The sequence below is a fragment of the Cyprinodon tularosa genome, unplaced genomic scaffold, assembly GCF_016077235.1.
Source record: "Cyprinodon tularosa strain WSP-4 unplaced genomic scaffold, ASM1607723v1 ctg98, whole genome shotgun sequence".
Classification (NCBI taxonomy): Eukaryota; Metazoa; Chordata; class Actinopteri; order Cyprinodontiformes; family Cyprinodontidae; genus Cyprinodon; species Cyprinodon tularosa.
The window spans coordinates 1,964,305-1,985,275 of record NW_024039762.1 but is presented as its reverse complement, the minus strand read 5'-3'; the positions used below and the strand labels follow the sequence as shown (position 1 = coordinate 1,985,275).

Below are 20,971 nucleotides of genomic sequence, written 5' to 3'. Positions count from 1 at the left end.
AAACTTTTATCATGGTAACAGGTATCCAGCCCCGAACACATGATGATAGGAACATTAGGAACCGTATTATTGAATTCTTACCTCCTCCTCTGCATAGAAAGATATCCAAAAAAAGTGTATAAATTACATTCATTAACCTATAAAACATTGATTCACCAAGAAATATCCTATTTAACTTTTCTACCCATCATTCTGATTATTGGTGGAGATATAAATCCTCCTCTATAGAGAATGTGCTGCATTCACTGTCTGTTCTAGTTTTCAGCCCAGCCTACATGTCATTGAGATTAATACTGACCCATGTTGTCGCTGATATATGGTGCTGGCATGAAACTAAGAGCAGCTCCTCGTTCGTACAGTCAGCCACACAAAGCTACAACATTCTCTGGGTAGGGTGGGTGTAGCGGCTGCAGGCCGGTGCCCTCTCCTTTGTGAACTCACAGGGCAGCCTTTGTGTGGCACCACAGTGTGACCGAGTGCAAGCATGTCGGAGGAGAATGTGCATATTTACTTCCTTGTGTCTGTTTATAGACGAGTCTGTGTGTTTGGGTCGTCTCCCACTCTGCTGGCTCCCATCCAGCCGCCCGGGGAGGCGAGACAAAAAGGAAAGAGAGATCCGTTTTATCTTCTGATATCGGGGTATTGCTGCTGAAGCAGCCGCTGGGGTTCAGATGGGTGGCAGGGAGTGAGGGGGGTATGGGAGGGGAGACATTATGTCAGAGGTCCTCCTTACAGTCTGTGTGACTCCTCATCCTCCAACATGTCTGAAGGTTCCCATCATAGGAGGAATCTTCTGTGTTCTGACAGGAAAATAAATAGTGTTTGGTTCAAACTTTCAGCAGGCAGAGCTCTCTCCAAGAAAACTCCCAGCCTGGTTAAAAACGCTGTGAGGAGGGTTTCAGTTGATTTTGTCATTGTTGTTGGAGGGAACAGGCTGGCACTGAGCTGAGGAGGAGGAAGAAGAGGAGGAGGGGGGAGTCAACTTGGTGGCAGAGGGGTCTCTGGGTTTCTGTTTCCGATGCAGGGCGACTGCGGCCAGAATACTGATGATGTGGACATGGAAGTACATCGATCTGTGGGAAGAAAGGAGGAAAAACTAAATAGGACTCCTCTGCTGTTCCTCATGTGCTGTGAGGAGGAAGGTTAATCGTTTGGAAGATGTGAAGTAGCCTTTAGGGCTAAATTAGTCCACATAATTTATTCACACTCATTCAGAACAGGTCTGAGCAGATTTAAACAGTACATACCAGTTAGATAAACTAATATCTATGTTGGCTGATATTAGTGTTTTTTCTTGTACCTTCCAGTATGTGTATTCATTCACCATTTCACTGGTGGATTAAGCAGTTATGCAGATAATGTGAAGCACATGCATTGATGCTATACCTCCATTTTGCTGCAAGTTATTAAACTTCTTTGTTTTGTTTTTTTTGTTTAAATTGAGACTTGTGTTGCAAGTTATAAATTTATAATGGAGGAAGAAAAAGCTTAAAGATCTAGCTCCAAAGAATTTGGCAGCACACATCACTAAGACTGACATCAGAATAATAGATCCATCTGCATCGGTCGATCTCTACTCTCTAGGAACAGGCGTGGAAGCCCAAAATACTGATTGAATTATGCAAAATATAAAAATGTTGTTCTTTTAACCCTGGCTTTTATAAATCCTTCTAAGATTTGTAATGATTATTTCATTTCAGGATGACAGATGAACACATCAGCTAATCCTGCTACAGGCATTTAACCATAGATGGTTAATTTTGATGTACAACCTGAAGGAGCAACATCTTTTTATCAGTTAACACAGTGCCTTTTAAAGGTACATGAAACCTATTCCCACTTTGTCACGTTACTGATAAAAATCTGACCACTGCGGCGTGCATTTCTGTTTCACCCCACTTTCTTAGACCCCCTTATATAAAATACGGTGCAACTCTTTGCTCCACCAGTTTCAGTGGAGTTAAAATGTGTAGAATTTAAGGGTCTTTATAATAAGAGTGAAGATTAGTGAACAAACATCATGAAGAAAACGGAACACAGCCAAGAGGTCAGAGATAAAGTTATATCTGAAATAATATCTTAAGATCTGAACGCCTCAGAGCTTTGTTCAGTTCAGCTAAATATGCAAAGAGCAAACCTACACAGACATGTCCGTCCACCATAACCTACAAGCTGGACCAGAAAATTATTCATAAGAGAAGAGAAGCAAAGAGCTGGGGTCAGAAAAACTGCTATCAGTCTGTTCTAGCAATCAAGCCAATTATACCCCTTTGCCACTGGCTGAAAAACCCGTTTAAACCCAGAAACAATCAGCCTTAGTGGGAACAGCTCACTGACACGTGTCTAACCGGGTCAAACGACTCGGCAAGTGAGCCGCGTTAACAACGCCTCGGCTCTGATCGCCATGCTATGGGAACACCAGCCCCGCTTTAGCTGACTTATTTACGTGAACAAAACGCAACCTACTGACATCAACACACCGCGCCAGTTGCCTCTGATCTAACAAGTCGAAACAACTCTGTTAATATTCAATAAACATGGCGTAGCGCTAGTAAGAGGGATTAATGAACCACACTGACTACGCATTGGCTTCCTTACATGTTGCTCTTCATTGGTTAGTTTCCTGATTTCTGTCACATTAGTGACATCATCAGAGGCCACACACCTTGCCAGCGAGAGGTTAGATCCAGCTTTTTTTTTTTTTTTTGCCAGTAGAAAGGGAGCCAAATGCAGGTTCTTAGCGGGTCGATCCATGTTTGAAAAAAAACCTGTTAACCTGGTAATTTCAGAGGGAAAGAGGCTTTGGAAACCTAGAAGAAGTCCTCTACTGAAAGATTAAAGGTAAACATGTGGAAAGCAGTTCTCTGCCCAGATGAGACCAGAATCTAACCGTCTGAAGCCTTATATTGGACTTAAGATTTTCGTTCTGTTCAAAGCTGGTGGATCAGATGAGCTGGATGCATATGAATAACATTTTTTATAAAAACTGGAATCTTTTCTTAAGGAGTCTAATTTCCAAAGCACTGGAAACTCAAAGACATGCAGTTTAATAGCAAGTAGCATACCTGTAGTAAATTAAAGTGTGGTCCACTGAGAGGAGAAGAAAAGGCATGACAGTGTAGCCGATGGCCAGCTGGGTCGCTGCCCACGTCACAACGTCGTACCCAAGCTTCAGCGCTCTAGAGCCAGTGAAGTAGTGTCTGATAGACCTCCGGATCTTTTGCAGAGACAGGAAAAAATAACTAGGGGCTCTTAGCTGTTGCTTTTTACTTTCTTCCAAAGTTGCAATTCCACAGGAGGAGGTTTACTCACAGCTCTCGCTGCTATGGTGATAGGGATGGCAGTGATGAAGGTGAAATAGTAGCCTGGATACACGCCATGCCACAGAGCAGACAGCAGGAAGGTCAGCGCCAAACGATGCTTTGGAGCTCGGTCATAACAAACTCTGAGAAAGAGCCAGAACACCAGATACCGTACATTTATTCTAGGCCCTATCTAATAGCTTTATGTCTAAGGGGTCATTGACCTTTGAACTCACGTTTTGAGCCAAATCCCTGTTTGAATGTTCCAGTTGTCGATGAAGGTCTTAAAGCTGGTCGCTGTCTAGAAAAAAAACAAAGAGTCAGCAGTTTATGTTTTTCATCCATATTGAAGATTAATCCATATAAACAGAAATAAATATCAGAAGTTTAGAGTTGGACTTTAATTGATGCATTTAAAGCATGTCTTCATGGATTATATTATATTATTTTCTAAACCTTATACATTATAAAAAAGAACTGCATGAAAAGAAGAAAAAAATACAAATTGAAGCTCAAATACATGAAAACATCCCACTAAGGTTTGGATAAATATCCCTTAATAAACTGCAGAGAAACCCCAATGCTGTTTTATCACAACATTAAAAGTTTAAACAATCTGGGTTTAAGGTGAAGTGGAACATTTTTTAGTCATTAAATCATTTTATTATGGATCAGCCTTGGATGAGTCACAACCTCTTTCCTGTTATCTGAGTGTGACCCTATATGTGAGTGTGAATCATAGATCATTTCTGAGAGAAAAAAGGTCCAGTAAGAATCTACCCAGAAGATACTAGACAACAGCATGCAGAGTAGTAGAACTGAAGCTGAATCTATCTAAATAAAGGAGTTTTAATACATTTTCCCAAAATATCAAACTTCCGCAGCCAATTTTTGTATTCTGAAAATCATTAAGATTGCACGTTGTATCATCATGACACAATATGGAAATGAAAGGTTTCCTTGTTTTATTAAAACACCTGATGTATTTACCTCAATCCCTATAATGTTGAGGTTGGAAATGAGGTCCCAGGAGGGTCTTCCACTCTCATCTATCCCCAGAAAACCATAACCTGCTGCATTATTTACAGCATCAGCTGAAAAACAACAAAAAACAGTTACACAACCATTAAAAATTCTAAACAAATATCTCTTAACTTCTCTCAAACTTGAACCAACAACAAGGTTCTCAAACAATGAAATGAGAAGCTTTCATAATCCAACATGTCTGTGTTTTAGCTTTAATTCCCGATTTTTACCAAGCGTCCAGGCGAAGTAGAACTTGGGTCTTGCAGCTTGTATGGAGAAGAAAGCATATGTGAGCCGGGTGAGGAAGGAGGCATGGCTGACAAAGTGGTCATCTATGTTATAATTAATGGGCAACGAGCGGGTGATAAAAAGGAAGCAGGACATGCAGGCGGAGCAAACCAGCAGCTTTTTACACACTGCGCCCTGAAAAAAACATCATATAGGCAGAACAATTATAGATAAACCGATGAAGTACCCTAAACAAGACAAAACATGAAGGAATAATTAAATTCATGCAGATCAATGTTAATTATTTAACTTTAACAATTAAGGTCTATGATTTAACCTTCAATAGAAGAGAAACTTTTTTGTTTTTTTGATTTATTTATTATGCTCTAATGGGGGTTGATGAACTAACCAGAGGGGACAGGTCCGGTGTCTTGTCATGGCCGTTCTGCCCATTACACGCTCCAGGGTGCTGCTTTAACCTGCAGCTGATGTGTTTGCCCTCTATGAAGTCGATGTATTCCTTATAGTTGCTGCAAGGCCCGACCAAGACGCTCAGGAAGTTCAGGTTATAACTCAGATACTCCATGAGAGACGGCCTCACTCTGCAGGAAAATTCAAAGCAGATTCAATAAAACTGTACCCAATTAGAATAAAAAAAGGATGTTACATTATACAGTAATACATTATAGAAAAGTCTAGAATTAAAAAGTGCAAGATACATAATGTAGGATTTTTGTGTTTTTATATTCAGATCTAACATGCATTAATTATTCAGCCCCCTTTTCTCTGATACCAGTTACTAAAATCCAAAGCAACCAACTATAATCAGGAAATGGAGCAGAAAAGCTGCAAAGACCAGACCGTCTACCTGTCCTGGACTGGCTGGTCGAGTAGAGCATTAATTAAAGCGTAGTAACAGGGAAGCTATGAGTCATGCACTGTAAATATATGACTGTAATCTAAGAACGGCAAGAAGGAAGGAACAATAATGCAGTTCACTAAAAGCCATTAAGGGCCCAAAGCAAATATTTTCTTTCTTTTTTTTTTAACAGTGTCCTGTCTGGCAATGTGGCAATAAGAATAATTGTCTTGATGCCAAAAAAAGCCCAACAGATTTTACTTTCACAAGTGAAGCAGTAGAGCTACTGCCATATTGTTCCACTTGTTTCATGCATATAAGTTGCGTTATTATAATTATGCAGGGAGTTTTACAGATTAAATGGACACTGCAATGTAAAAAGAATACAAAAGGAAAAACAAGAAGAAGAAAAAAGAGAAAAGATGAAAGAAAGAGGAGATAGAAAGGAGATAATGATAAAACATTTTCAGCAAATATTTTCTTTGAATAAGCTGTGATTGGATGAGTCTGAAATTGTTTTTTTTGCTTTAGCCTGCATGCATGCATCCCTGAATGGAAACATGGTGGTAGCAGCATCATGCTGTGGGGATAGATTTGATCTGCAGAACAGGTCAGAGAGATGGTTTACAATTGATGGGAAGATGGATCTAAAAAAAAAAAAAAAAAAAGAGAGCAATCCTGGAAGAAAAGACGCGATAATGTTACAAGCTGCTGTGGGAGTGTTTGGAATAAAGCATATGCATGTAACTGATAGCCTCAGTTTAATAGATTTGAAAATTGTTCCAATAGGACTGAGCTTCACCTATTTTGGAAAGAAAAAGCAACAATTTCATCTTTAGATTAATGAAGCTGGTAGAGAAAACCTTCCAGCTGTAACTGCAGTAAAATGGATTTCTAGCTCTGACAGCTGAATATAAAATGCACACAGTCTGCAGAACCTGATGGGAATAAAAATTGCTTCCACCTGTCAGTTATGTGGCACTTTATGTTGGTCTATCATCACATTAGAATACAATAATTATTTACCTCAGCTGGTGGATTATATTGGTGGAACGGCTGATACTTGGTTTTAAAGTTAATATCCGATATCAATAGAATGCCGATAACATCCTGCATCCCTATACCACAGGAAATCAGCTCTTCATTTCAAGTCGTCTGACCTTCAGGTCACATTCAAAGACAACTAAGGTCAGATGGAGAACTGCAACTGTTTCACTTTGTCTTGATTTGCTAAGTTATTTCATATTTAATAAGCATGCAGCGTTGATGACGGTGATTCTATCAGTTTTCATGCAGAAAAAGGCTGGATGTTTCATGCAAAATGATGCCTCTCTTAAAAACAAGCTATTCACCATTATTTCCCCACCTTGTCATTGTCCTTTGTTGCTAAAGGAAAAGAAAAGGTTATTTAATCTTTAAGCATGGTGTTAGTTTAGGTACAAAACTCCCTTTTAAATAGCAGACCTCCCGTTTTTAAAAATCATGCTTGTCATAAAAATAATTATGGAAACCCGTCTTTTAGGGAAAACCTACCGTATAGCCAAGTGGTTCTGTTCCACTGTCAGCTGTTCACTTTTCTTACACATGCCTGAAACAAAAAAGATATTAAAAATCTAAATTCATGCTCCTTAAATTTCAGGAGGAATCACATTATAATAGAATCATAGTTAATATCAACTTCTCCTGTTTTCACATATTTACTTTACCAAATTTAAAACTGTCCCTGGCATTTCTTTTCCTTTTTTGTATTTCTGTGGATAAATTCTGGTGTCTCACCGTCATGCAGCTGGAAGGCCAGCATTGTTATCTTCTGGGTTACAATCATCAGGGGCCTGTGCAGAAAACGAATCAGTTTATTGATCATTTAGACTTTAAAGAGTCATAACTGTCATTTTTATAGCTTTGAAATATAAATTTAAAAAGCACAAAAAGCCATTAAAGGAACTTAAACCATGCAAATGATAAACAGGGCTTTACACAGTGGTAAAAGTTAGGCATTTCACAGGAAATTACTGAGCTGGGGTGGACGTATATATATCAAGGATCGAGGACATATCTTTATTCTTTTTTTTTTATGTCAGAGTTTCTAAAGACCTTTATAACTTATACCTCTGTGTGTCCTTGAGGTATACCTACGACCTGACACATAGACCAATTCTGGACATGCCACCCCAATGGAGCTAGCAAGCAGATGGTAATGGAAGTCAAAAATCAACAGAGTTCACTCTTAGATAACTGTCATAAAAAGTGCATCTGGACACCAAATCTCAAGACAACATCAGACAGCATCTATAAGCCGGATAACTTTTTATTAACAGACTGTAAAACACGCTCAATTATAAACACTGAAAAAAGTGTCAGAAGGATCATCTGCATGAATTAAAACTCTAGAGAAGTTGGAATACAATAATATATACCTTATGTATACAGAGGGATATTAAAGCTACAGTGTGTAATTTTCAGCGACATCTAACGTCCAGACTGCAGACTGCAGCAACATGAACATCTCCCCCCCACCGCTTCTCCCCCCAACAGTACGGCGAGCGTTACGGGACAAAATGTCAGACAGAGTCCAAGTCTTGTTTGTGGCACGGGGGTTAAAAGGCGAGGGCCGGGGTGGGCGTGCAGCCAGGGCCAGGCGAGGGAGAGGTGCCAGCGGGGTGACTAGAGCAGAGGAGGAAAGGCTTGAAGATCTCCAAAGGAGCCGGAGAGAAGTAACCGAGGTATATATCCAGAAAATTATTTTACAGAAAATTACTGAATCATTACCTGTGAAACGTCAGGGACGTTGCTGAATAAGTATACTGGAGAGTAACAGCATCATCACGCAGCATGTTATTGTAAGGGGCGATCTCGCAATCGCTAGTTTGTTGGCTCTGCGCTGCCGTAGCGCAAAGATGTCTGCCTCCATGGCTGCGACACCCGCTCCTATGTAATTATAAATAACGAATTCTAAGGCAACGCAAATATTAAGGTTAAGAGGCTGAGCTCCTAGATGATGATAAATAACATAGTTATGTATAATATATTACATTTCTGACTGTATATTCCTGTAATTATTACACACTGTAGCTTTAAAGAGCTGCACCAACAGGAAGTGCTGCTACCCTCTCTAGTTCATTTTTCTCCATTTTATGCTAATTTTTGCAAGTCCAGCCTCTTTATATAAGCAGTCAATCACAGTTAAAGGCTAACAGGTGAGATCACATTAATATCAAAAAGATAAAGATGGAAAAACCACCAGTGTGGTGTGAAATATTACAGTACAGAATCAGAAACAATGATGAACGTTCATCTTCATGACACGCATCTTAATCCAGTCTAGTTTCTACAATCAGCTTATTTGTCTCCACTGAGAGAAATGTGTTGTTTCTTTTTTAGTTAGAAGCTCTCTAAGAAGACTAAGACTTTGAATACATGCTGTGAAACTTTCTGTTAGATATCAGGGATGTAAATCCCCAGCTTTATCATAATCCATTCATCCATTTTCTGTCACGTTTTATCCCTGCAGGGGTTGCTGGTGCCTATCTTCAGCTGTCAATGGGCGACAGTCCATCGCAGGGCAACACAGAGACAAACGGGACAACCAACCATTCTCAGACTGAGATTTTATTTTGCCATTTTGTACTAACAATTGTAAAAAAAAAGAAAGTTTGTTAAGTACAGCTGCTCTCTAGACTTTCATTTTTAAAGTGCAGCCTTGATAAAGGCAAGCAGCAGCGATAAAAACATTGTCATGAAGAAAAAAAAAGTCATGTAAATATATGACTGTATAGTTACAGTTCCAGGTTGTTGTTTTTTTTAGAAACCATTTTACATAACATTCAGCAGTCTAATAGCAGTGGGGAAGAAACTGTTCTGGAATCTGCTGGACCTGCATTGAATGCTGCAAAGCTTCTTCTGAGAGGGCAGCAGGGAGAACAGTCCATGGTGGGGGGTGTGAGCGGTCATTTATGATGTTACGGGCTCAGGACACGCAGTGCTGGGATGAAATGCCTTTAATGGAGGGAAGAGGAGCCCCGATGATCTTCTCTGCGGTTCTCACCACTCTCCTCACTTCCTTCCAGTCTAAGGCGCTGCAGCCTCCACACCACACAGTGAGACAGCGTTTTAAACGCATATTTGAAATTGTCTAGAGCTGTTCTTTGCTGCTGCCTTGGAGCGCCGCCATGGTGACCCACTCACTGATTACCCATGGTAATTCACACACACACACACCTAAGGACAATTTAGAGAAACAATCTAACCTAACAGTCATGTTTCTGGACTGTGGGAGGAAGCTGGAGTACCCGGAGAGAACTAACATATGCACAGGGAGAACACGCAAACTCCATGCAGAAAGACCACGGGCCGGGAATCGAATCTCAAACCGTGCTGCAAGGCAGCAGTGCTACCCACTGCCCCACTGAGCAGCCCAGCTTTACCATAATATCATACCTTTTTAATTTGTTAGGTTGACAATAAGATGTTCACCAATAAAAAGTTGAGGATCATCTATCAGAGATGCAGTTTTTAAACTAAATAACTCAATATGCTGTTAGGAACCATCTCTAAACAGTCCTCCTTTATTAGCATCAGGATCTTTGTTTTCTGACATAGGTTTGCTGCTGGAGGCTTAAAAAGCCATTTAAGAGGCTACTTCATCTGATGAATTCATACTCTGTTCTGATACAGGCAAATGGGGTTATTTATTAATCTAGCGCTATAAATTCTAATCCTCAAATTGGCTGAATCATCTTCTCTGTTTTAATAGATTTTTCCTCAAATATTGGCCTCTATAGCAATAAACATTTCATAAAAAGAGCCTGATAGAAGCAATGCAACATACAGAGTCCAGCACTTTATTTCTGCACTTTTCTCACATTCAGATTTCTCTGTCACAGGAATTCTAAGAACTAAGCACCACATCTCTCCACCTGACACAAACACTCCCTTATTAACACCCTCAGTTCTCTTTTTAAATGGGCTCCATTGTATGCATAGAAAGCCTTGAAAGAAAAGGGGCGGGACATATGGCTGGCAGTGTCTGCTCATCAGCAGTTGGCAGGAAGGGTAGGAGTAAAAAAAACATCGTCAGGGTACCACCCAGCATGCTCACAGCTTCGATTTCACAGACTCGATTTCACATGTGGTCTATACAATCATTAGCTAATGGTAAATTCTGGGAGCAAAATACCGTCCAGACAAACCTTAGAGGGAAACTAAACTCCTCTCTGGAGAAAACAAAACTAGAAAATCATTTGGAGAGTGTGAACCGCAAAGAAGCTAATTTCCCCCACGAAATATTGTGACTTCCACCTTAAAGTAACGTCTGTATTCACAGGATCATTCAACTAATCTCTGGATCTAAATGGTGATTCAGATCATCATCAAAATGTAATAATTTGTTGCCCACCACAATACACACCTTCTTTGAAAACTTCAGCAAAGTCTGTGTAGAGCTTTTTTTCTTATTTTGAAAACAGACAGACAAACATAACCTCCTTGGGTGAAGCTAAATTAGTCCTACCAGCGGGCCAAGTGTTGTCCGGGGAGATCAGAGCGAAAAGCTGGAGCCTCTGAGGAGTTTGGAGAAATCATGAAACAAGACTATCAATCGGCCTCAAACTAAGTATGCTAAAGGTCTACCAGAGAGCTTGTTAGTGGGAGCTGCTGACCTTGACTGAAGACATTGAGGATCTCCTCAATCTGCCTGACACATCTTCTCTGGAAGAAACTGGTTGCTTGGAGCAGGACTTTATCACCGAGGCTGAGGTCACCACGGTGGTCAAAAATGTTGACAGTGGCAAGTCTTTAGGGGTGAATGTGGTCTGCCCTGACTTTGCTGTCATCGCTGGCACATATCTACAGCATTGTGTGGCGGTCGGGGACAGTTCTCTTGGACTGGCAAACTGGTATGATGATTCCCTTCAATAAGAAGAGGGACCACACATTTCTTAAGCCTGGTTTATGGTCAGAAACCAGGTCATCTGTGTGTGTTTCGCAGTTAACGCAGATATGACCCCCCTTCCGCAGGCACACTGGTGCACCTCTCCAAAATTGTAGGTGACCGCAGACAGTACCGCAGATAGCGTCGCGGGAGATAAAGAAGGCCTCTGATTGGTCAGTTCTACAACCGCTCTACACTATGCGTAATTCCTGTGTGGTACCCAGTGGCAGAAACTCTGGCTGTAGTGCCATCTACAATGCCTGGCACATCTCAGACACTATCCCAGACATCGTGCAGGATGCTAGTTTGTAGCTCTGTGCGACAGTCTGTTGATTTGCACCCGAAGCAAAAACACGCCGCACCACGGCCAGTCTTTCGTGTACATTCACGGGTGAACTGTGTGTCGTCCGGCGTGGGTTGAGGGGTTGTAGACGGCGAACAAACTCATCAAACCGACACATGGACACCCACAATCCTAGCTAGTTTGTGATTGTCCCTCTTGAGTTGTGGCATGGAATAACATAGTGCAGACCACGCTTCAAGATTGGGCATAAATCAAAAATATGTCATCATAATTGCGACAAGCTAACTGCGACACACTGCTGAGGTAGCATAACCAGCCCTTTAGCCTACCTGGGAAAGCTAATGACAGAGAGCTAGAGAGAACCATTATGCTGATTGTTGAACCTCAACTTTAGGACGTACAGTGTTGACCTTCATCCTGACTTAGAAACACTGGACCAAATGCGTTTTTTGGACTGGTAGGAGCCATCCAAAAGTCTGATATGACTGGTAGATTTTTTTCACTGCTCTTTTGTGTTATGCTCGTTCCCTTTCTGACAGACCCACAGCGTGCGCTGGGGCAGTTCACAGCCAAGTGTTAAGCAGCCCGGATGAACAACAGCTCCTCCAAATTTGACTCCATGGTGCTTTCTTGGAAAAAGGCAGCTTGTCCTGTTGAGGTTGGAAACGTGATGCCCTAAGTGGAGGAATTAAAGTCCCATTAATTCCTGTTCACAAGTGAGGGGAGAATGGAGCTGGAAATCGATGGATCATTGTCCTGCCATTATAATGTGCTCTTGATTTACCGGTTGGTTTACGTTCCTACCATCACCTTGGATCATGAAATGTGGATCCTGACTGAAAAAAGGGATCCTGGATACAAGCGGCTGAAAAGAGCAGGATGGCTAGACACCATCTTAGAGACAGGGCAGTGAGCTTGGTCATGCAGGAGAGGCTCTAAATAGAACCACTTCACCTTCACATCGAGTGAAGTTAGCTGAGGTAGCTAGGAAAGCTGTTTTGGTTGCTTGAAGGAAACTTCCCACAGGAGGTGTTCCAGATGCGTTCCATTGGAAAGAAGCCCAGGGAATGGCCCAGTACAGGATGGAGAGACTGTCTCTCTCTGCTGGTCCTGTAATGCATCAGGCTTCCCCAAGAGACACTGGAGGAGGTGTCTGGTGAGAGTCTCTGCTGACACCAGATCTAGCCTAAAAACCAATGTCTAAATGACGTCTGGTGTTTGGGGGGCCAGGGTTAACCTGACATTTCTCAATTATGTGTCTTGATAGGTTTGCAGTTGTGCAACATGTTCAGATGCTCAAAGCTTGCTATATTATTACCAAAATCTCCTTTGAACTTCTCCACAACTTTCTTCCTGACCTCTCCCCTTTGGTCATCAAAAGGCTGTTTGTCCACTAATGAGCTCTAAATAACTTCTGAGGACTTCATAGAACTGCTGGGTTTTTCCTTAAATGAAATTACTCACAAGTTGACCCATTTAACTGATTCACTGATGTCTGACAGCAATAAGTTCCACTAGAATCTACTTCTAGGTATTAAACTAAATATGACTACATATAAATGCATGCCATATTATTCAAATTCTTGCTTGCAAAACTGATATAAAACCATGTTTTCTTTCTATTCTAAAATGATGCACCATTTTCCATTGGCATGACAGTTAAAGTTGTCATGAAATTGACTCAAGTTTGTGGTTATAGACTGCAAGAAAAGGATGGATGTAAAAGGATGGGTTTAAAAAGTAAGATGGGTATAAAAACTATTTGGAAAACAAAAAAAATCCATGGGCTAAAGGGGATTTATCTTTGTTTTTCTGGACGGCAGACTGCATGTAGCTTCTGAGATTCCCAACCCTAAATATTTAGTGTCTGGAACAGGAGAAAAAAAGAAAAAAAAAAGCCTGACACAGATTTGGGTTCCTAATTTAATATACGACAGTGGGACGGGTTGCCTCACTGGCCAGGCTGGTAGAGCAGTCACATGGAGGATGAGTTTGGCTGCCAACTAGTTTATCCTCAGTGGAACTAAGCAAAAAGACAGAGGAACAATGTTAACTGGTCCCTTTAGAAACATCACATTTTACCCAGATTTACTGTTTGAGTGTTATAATTTAGTAGCAACAATATATAATCTACTCATATCTCCTTCACATTCAATAAGTTTGTGTATCTAGGTAGGGATATCTTTCAAAAACTCATTTAAAGCAGTCATTCCTAAAGCAAAGGCATGACTTATTCTCAGGGAACAAAAAGAAAGAAAAAAGCCTTTCCTTCCTTCTATGGAAGGTAATCAGATCCAACCTTCCTCTTTAAATTCCTTCCTTTCTTCAGACATGATTAAAACCTCATCAACTGTACCAGGGTGGACACTGTCACCTGCTGCTTTCAAATCAGTAGTGTCGTATTTACACAAGGCTGTGGTGAGGCGGGAAGCCCGCTGTTTGGAAATGTCAACCGACAACAAAGGACCCGCTCTACCACCAAACTGGCTGTCATCAAGTGGGAGTGGCCGGAATAACAAGTGAGGCAACAAAATGATTCAGCTCGTTCTTACCCGGAGAAGTCCGTGGAAAGAATGCCGTAGTTAAAGATGAAGACTCGGCTCACGTGGCAAACTGTCAGATAGCCCATTGCTGTCACCATGGAGTACCTGTGTGTGAGGGAGTAAACATAAGCTCTGCAGACAAAAGGCCATTCACATATTCTTTGGGAAAGATTGCAGGAATTACAGGAGCATTTTCCCACCTCTTGGCGAATCATTATGGTGACTCACAATATCTCAATGACTGAGTATATCCTCAAACATCTTAGAGGAGCTTTGTTTTTCTTTTGTTTTTTTTGTTTTTTGTCTTACAGTTTTTAAGAAATGTTGGGAAATTTCTAGAAAAACTTCCAAGGAAAGATGTTTGCCACATCTGTGGGCATGTACTTTGGATTATTACTATTGTTATCTTGCGTTTTTCTGTGAACTATAGAAATAATTTTCAATCCAAAGCATCTACGTGACCTTGAAAAAGTTTTAACACCCCCTAGACTTTTCCACACATTATTGCAATACATACAGATACATTATTTTAATGGATTCTATTCGTATTTTTTGTTATAGACCACCACAAAATAGACAAAATGGTCAGTGAAGGTCAAGAAAGAGTTTGTTTTCTTTTTTTCCAAAATGTCATACAAATAAAACCTGGTGTGATCTCTAAACCTCTTAATAAAAACACACCAATGGAAACACTGGAAAGGTTTCTGAAGAACCCAAACTCAGGTGAGAGAATCTGCCCCAAGAACAAGAGTCAGATAAAAAAACAAAAAGTTAGGGTTACTTTCTGGTTACTTTCTAACCTTCATGAAAAGCATATGGCTAGTTATGGGACAAAAGAAATGTAAAACATAACAGCTAAGTTTTTCCATGTTAAATTATGCGTTGTGATGTAGTTTTTTTTTTTTAAAGACATGAATCTATTACTCAAAATTTGAACGGTTTGCTTTAAAAAATAAGCTTTTTTTTAAGAGTCTAATGAAGGCAATCTCTAAAAACCACAGCTGTGGTTTTATCCACTTCTCTTTAACAATCAAACGGACTGAACCAAAGTCACAGAGTAAACTTTCACAACTTGTATCTGTAAGCTTGCATCACTACTATGGGAGTAAGAATGAGTAACACCCAACAGAAGAGCAAATATATACACACAGTAATAAAAACAAATTTTTTTATCAGAACTGCGTCGATGAAGGATCATAGAAGGTTTAAGGCCAGCCTTTATAAAACAACTTAGGTGAGACTAATTTGGGTTTCAAAAGCTTTTGTTTACAGTCAGCACTGCAATGCTGATCTTTATCTTGTTCAGCTGGCCGGAAATCCACGTGAATAAAACAGGAATTTTTCGACAACAGATATCGTTAAGGTAAATGTCTAATCTTAGCCCACCCATAGTTATTCACAGTTTCTGGGAGTGACTCAGATAATCTGACAAGATCAACCAGAAATCAAGTGAAACTGAAGGCAGCAACAATAACTCTGGAAACGGAGTTCCAAGAAGCTGTTCTGTCGTTCTGTGTTGAAATCACAAGACAGACATGTTCATCGGGTCTAGAAACAAGGTTTTCCTTGTGGAAAACCACAAGACAGGCAAGTCCTGCCAAATTTCCTTAAAGGTATGAAGAAAAACACCTGCCTGTGTACGTTGTTGATGTCACCTTTCAAGATGAGTAAATAGTTTACAGCCACCACAGCCAGGATATGACCTGAATACCTGCAGGAACGAACACACACAATCAACAAACAATTAGTCTATATAGAAAAACAACTCTAACGCATCAAAAATACGTCATGTGTAAAAAGATTGTGTCCTTTTTACCAACTCGGCTCATTTACTGACTTGGATTAGACTGGATTGGATTACAGATATATACACTCTGTCCTATCAACATAGCTAGATCGACTAATTGTAGATGAAAGGAAATAAATGGAGCACTGTGTGTCCATTATTACAGTACCATCCAAAGCAGAAGAGGAGAAAGGTGATTCCAAAGAGTGTGGCAACCATATGTCGGACCGCGGGGCTTGCATGGTTAGGACTGAGGCAGAGACGAAACCAGAAGGCAGCAACGAGGGCAAACAGCTGGCAGGCCAGGAAGTTCACCTGAAGGGATCACAGAGGGGAAAGGTTTAGAGTAAAACAGCTCAAAATGCTCCATAGTGGCTTTAAGAGATGCTTTACCATGGCCACTCCGAAATAAAGCTCAACAATGTATTAAATCCTAATAATTGTTACTGTATTAATCAGAGCAGTATCACAGTGACAAAGCTGATCTGTGCATCAAAAGTCTAATTTGAAATAATACTGCTGGTCACTGGGGTGTACAGTCATTTCACAGTGAGGGGTTCATGGTGTTTTTACTATTAGAGACGATGAACATGGCAGCTTTATGAATGGGAAAAGGATTGACAAGGCTTGTGGAGAACCACTACCATTTTCTACCAATCTTAGATCAATTCCATTCCTTGTTCTAAAGCCTTAAATTAAAAAAAATAAAATAAACTAGATTGCTGAACCCAACAATAAATGTATGTAGTAAATAAACTTGAAAAGAGTGTTGTTGTCATTTTTATCTATGGTCAATTAAATTGTGTAGCTCTGGAAAAAAGTAATTCCCTATAAGGAGAAAAAAGAAGACTGTCAGGTTTGTAAAGGTTACACCCCCCTAATCTAGAAAGTATTTGATATACAGAGTTAGTCTGGATTAGGATTAGGGGTCCAGATCATAAAGTTTACAGACATCTACTTAAATAAAGATAAAGACACGTTTAATGAATTATTTACTGATGTATTTCCTCGATCAAATGTTGTATTAGATTGTAGTTTTAGACTGAAGAGAGCCTAATAATACACAACAACAAACAAATAATTATATTTTATTTTTTTATAATCAGACATACTGAACTGAGCACCCAAACTTGGTAATGGAGGATTACCTGTAAAGTTAGACATGCTCATTTAATCAGCTGACTGTTTTGATTTTTGGATGTAGATTAATCTACAATCTCTGACGTCACACAAAATCGGGCTTAAATGTATGCCTCTCCTCGCGAGGTTTTATTGGATTAGCTCAAACTTTAAACATAACAACAGAAACATTAGAAAACTAGCGAGGATGTTTCCCTTAAAAACTTCTTGTCCAGTCTGTCCTACCTGGTCCAGAGACAAACCCACTGTAGCGCTGACAGGCAGCAGCCACCTGGAGCCGGTGGTTTTAAACATCGCGTCCTCCCGTCCGCCCATATGTATGGATTTTCAGTCCCAAAGCTGCGCTTTTTTAGGCTGCTACCTTTTTTAAACTCCGTGATATTGTCAGTCTGTGAAATGCATGCTCTGCCTCAGAGGGTGTGTGACAAGCCAAACCAGTCCTGTCCTCCGGACTCTCCTCCTTCTCCCTAATGTCCTCAGCATCAAACGCGCTCTAATTAGAAGATACCCAATTTCCGGTTAGTCCTTAAAAAATAAAAGCCGGGGCGAAGTTTTATTTCCCCACATTTAGCGTGGTGGATACCAGCAAAGCTGTTTTAAAAATGCATGCTGCATGGTAAGTTATTTCTTTCTCCTTTCGTTCAACGCTTTTATTAATTTTAATTAATAAAGTAGTAACTATTTCACATCACTTCCGGTGATTTTCACATTAAAGCAATATTTTGTACAACAATTGATTAAGATACTGTTTTGTGTGCTTGGGAATCCCATGTAAAATATGTAAATATAACAAAATCTATAGAAAAAGTTTATTTAAACAAACAAACAAACAAAAAAACACAATCCCCCCTTTCATTTGAAACTACAGTATGTTTTAAGTGACGCAGTGACTTCAAAATAATGGTATTGTATACTTAATAAATGTTTATGATAATTTTTGAATATATATACGTAAAAAAAAGTTTTTTTATTATTAAGATTTGTTTTAGATCAAAATTAGCTCCTTAAACTTTTGCTCACTTACTAGCATGCCTAGGTATTCCTGGTTTTAATCATTGGTAGTTCTTGACCAAATTTACTAAGGGACCCAGGCAAGGGCCATTATTTTTTTTTCTTTTTATCATGACAAAAAAAGAAAAAAAAATAGGGCAATAGCTCATCTCATAAATAAGAAACAAAGCAAATGTTGCAGATCCCTGATCTAACATAGGAACACTGTGATGCTATCTAAACATTGCTGAAGCTTGAAGTGATATTAATAATAACAACCTAATTACTGCATTACTGTAAAAGCAGACTGAAATATATATATTTTAAAAAGGTCCAAGAAGCCATTCAGTTAGTCTCTTTTGTTAAGTATATCATCATCAGAAATTGATTTAGTATTATGTTTTGAGTACAGGGGCCACAAAAGGGACCACAACCTGCTCTACAGGGGCACTGCCCCATGTTGGCCCCTCTGTAGAACCGCCCATCAATTGAACTAACTGACTTGCTCTTTCAGTGGCTGATCAAATAGCCTGTTATAGTTGGAATAACTTCTAATTTGGTAAAACTACAACTATTGATTTTTATTTAAATTTTTTCAGCAGCATCTGAGTTTTTTTGTGAAATATTTATATAGGACTCAGAACTGTTAATAAATGTTTTCATGTGTTGTTAATATATATATATTTTTTTTTTGAAGTCTAAGTTAATGTTGTGTGTCAACAATATTCCAGGCTGAGGAAATATTCAAAAACATTAATTTAACTAAACATTTAACTGCTGTTTTACTCCTGATTCTCTTACAAACTATATGTTCTCTGTTTTATCCTCTGACATTAGAACTGGCTTAAAGCTAATCTGCTTGGCTTTGTGTTTCCTGGACGGGGCCGCCTGTGGTGCTGGTTTACAGTTGCCTTTTGTATCTCTGCTTCTTTCTTTATGCTTGCTTCCACACACACTGAGTCTGGTTCTGCTGGAGGTTTATTCCTGTTAAATGGGAGTTTTTCCTCTCCACTGTCACTACATGCATGCTTGGTGTGAGGGATTGCCTTCAAGTCAATGAGCCGATGCAATCAGCTGGTTTTCTTTAGATAGAAAAATTTGAACCAATCTGACTGTATGATCTGGTTGAATTGTCTCTGTAAACTGCCTTGAGATGCATGTTGTTAATTGGCTATATAATTAAACTGAATTTAATTTAGTTTAAAGTAGGCTAAAGAGTTCATGTGAATAAACCTAAAACAAATGTTAAATAAAATATAGGTAAGATCTTACATATGTGCAAATCTTCAACTAAACACTGGAAATGATCAAATGCCTTCAAAAACAGTTCAAGAGATTTTTTTTATATTGCAAGATAGCAGCTGATCTTCTATGACAGCCTATGAGCCTATCTCAACAAATGCATTGAGGACGTCAGCATCACAAAGAACATCACCACCCGGGCCAACCAACCACCCTGGATGAATGGAAAGGTTCGGAAATCACTAAAAGCACGGAACTCAGCTTTCAAGTCTGGTGACAGAGAGGCTATGAGGAACCATGCTATCAGATCAGTGAAGCAGAACCACAGCCAGAAGATCCGGGATCTTTTCCACAATGCCAGCAACACCAGGAGGATGTGGAAAGGCATTCGGAAGATCACGGACTACAACACACACCCCCTGCACACCACAGCATCTGATGGGAAAACTGAAACAGCTGGGATTCAATACACCCCTCAGCAATTGGCAGCTAGACTTCCTCGCCAATAGACCTCAGTCAGTCCGGCTTGGACCAAACTCCTCTAATGACCCCCTAAGCACAGGCTCCCATCATGGCTGCGTCCTAAGCCCACTGATGTTCACTCTGATGACACATGACTGCGTCGCCAGGTTCACCACCAATCAAATCGTGAAGTTTGCAGACAACACTGCAGTGGTGGGCCTCATTAGAGACGACAACGACCTGGACTACAGAGAGGAGGTGGAGCAGCTGGTGGCTGGTGCAAAGATAACAGCCTGATCTGAACATGGAGAAGACGAATGAGATGATCTTGGACTTCAGGAAGAAGCGGCCTAACCAAAGTCCACTGATCATCAATAGCTCAGCTGTAGAGGTGGTCAGCAGCACCAAATTCCTGGGGGTGCACATCACAGACACCCTCACCTGGAATGTAAATGCCACCTCACTGTTTAAAAGGGCACAGAAGCGCTTGCCCTTCCTGCAGAGTATGAGGAGAGCCCACCTGCCTCCACCCATCCTCACCACCTTCTACAGAGGTACCATAGAGAGCTTTCTGACCAGCTGTCTCACTGTGTGGTGTGGAGGCTGCAGCGCCTCAGACTGGAAGGAAGTGAGGAGAGTAATGAGAACAGCAGAGAGGATCAGCTGGGCTCCTCTTCCTTCCATTAAAGACATTTCATCCCAGCGCTGCGTGTCCCGTAACATCATAAATGACCCCTCACACCCCCACCATGGACTGTTCTCCCTGCTTTGCAGCATTCAATGCAGATCCAGCAGATTCCAGAACAGCTTCTTTCCCACCGCCATCAGACAGCTGAATGTTGAGAAACTCTAAATCATGTCACAGACGCTGCATCAAACTGCACCTTGTTTTTGTCTTCTCCCACAATGTTTACATTTGATCACTGCTGCTGCTGGAATGGAAATGTCATGACAGCTGTACAAAACGAAATTGCATTTTGCATACACTCTGTGTATACCAAATGACAATAAAAGTTGTCTAAGTCTCTGAGTTTGTTTAACCTTTTCCTTATAATTTACTGCTGATTGAAAGAGTATGAGGATAACACTGACCCAATACTCATGTGGTTTTACTGTAGTACTAGTTTCCATTATGAACTGGTTTCCTATATGTAATACTA

At 40.3% G+C, this 20,971-nt stretch overlaps 1 protein-coding gene across 1 annotated transcript; it reads right to left on the bottom strand.

The window, feature by feature from the left end:
* Nucleotides 1-421: 421 nt before the first annotated feature.
* Nucleotides 422-17,591, bottom strand: mboat1 (membrane bound O-acyltransferase domain containing 1). Its single transcript, XM_038275924.1, has 13 exons — nt 17,343-17,591; nt 16,147-16,292; nt 15,825-15,902; nt 14,201-14,296; nt 7,192-7,247; nt 6,949-7,003; nt 4,966-5,158; nt 4,559-4,751; nt 4,293-4,396; nt 3,539-3,603; nt 3,313-3,445; nt 3,066-3,217; nt 422-1,073 (listed from the first exon to the last, which is right to left on the bottom strand). The coding sequence occupies exons 1-13, from the start codon at nt 17,430-17,432 to the stop codon at nt 899-901; spliced, it is 1,536 nt and encodes a 511-aa protein (XP_038131852.1). The 5' UTR covers nt 17,433-17,591; the 3' UTR covers nt 422-898.
* Between the last annotated feature and the right edge of the window lie 3,380 nt (nt 17,592-20,971).

Bases quoted from the DNA above. Each gene is read 5' to 3' on its own strand.
- mboat1 (XM_038275924.1), bottom strand. From the start codon at position 17,432: ATGGGCGGACGGGAGGACGCGATGTTTAAAACCACCGGCTCCAGGTGG. The intron at 15,903-16,146 runs GTACTGTAATAA...TCGTTCCTGCAG, and splicing joins CTCCTCTTCTGCTTTGGATG to GTATTCAGGTCATATCCTGG. The intron at 7,004-7,191 runs GTGAGACACCAG...TTTTTGTTTCAG, and splicing joins GGCCTTCCAGCTGCATGACG to GCATGTGTAAGAAAAGTGAA.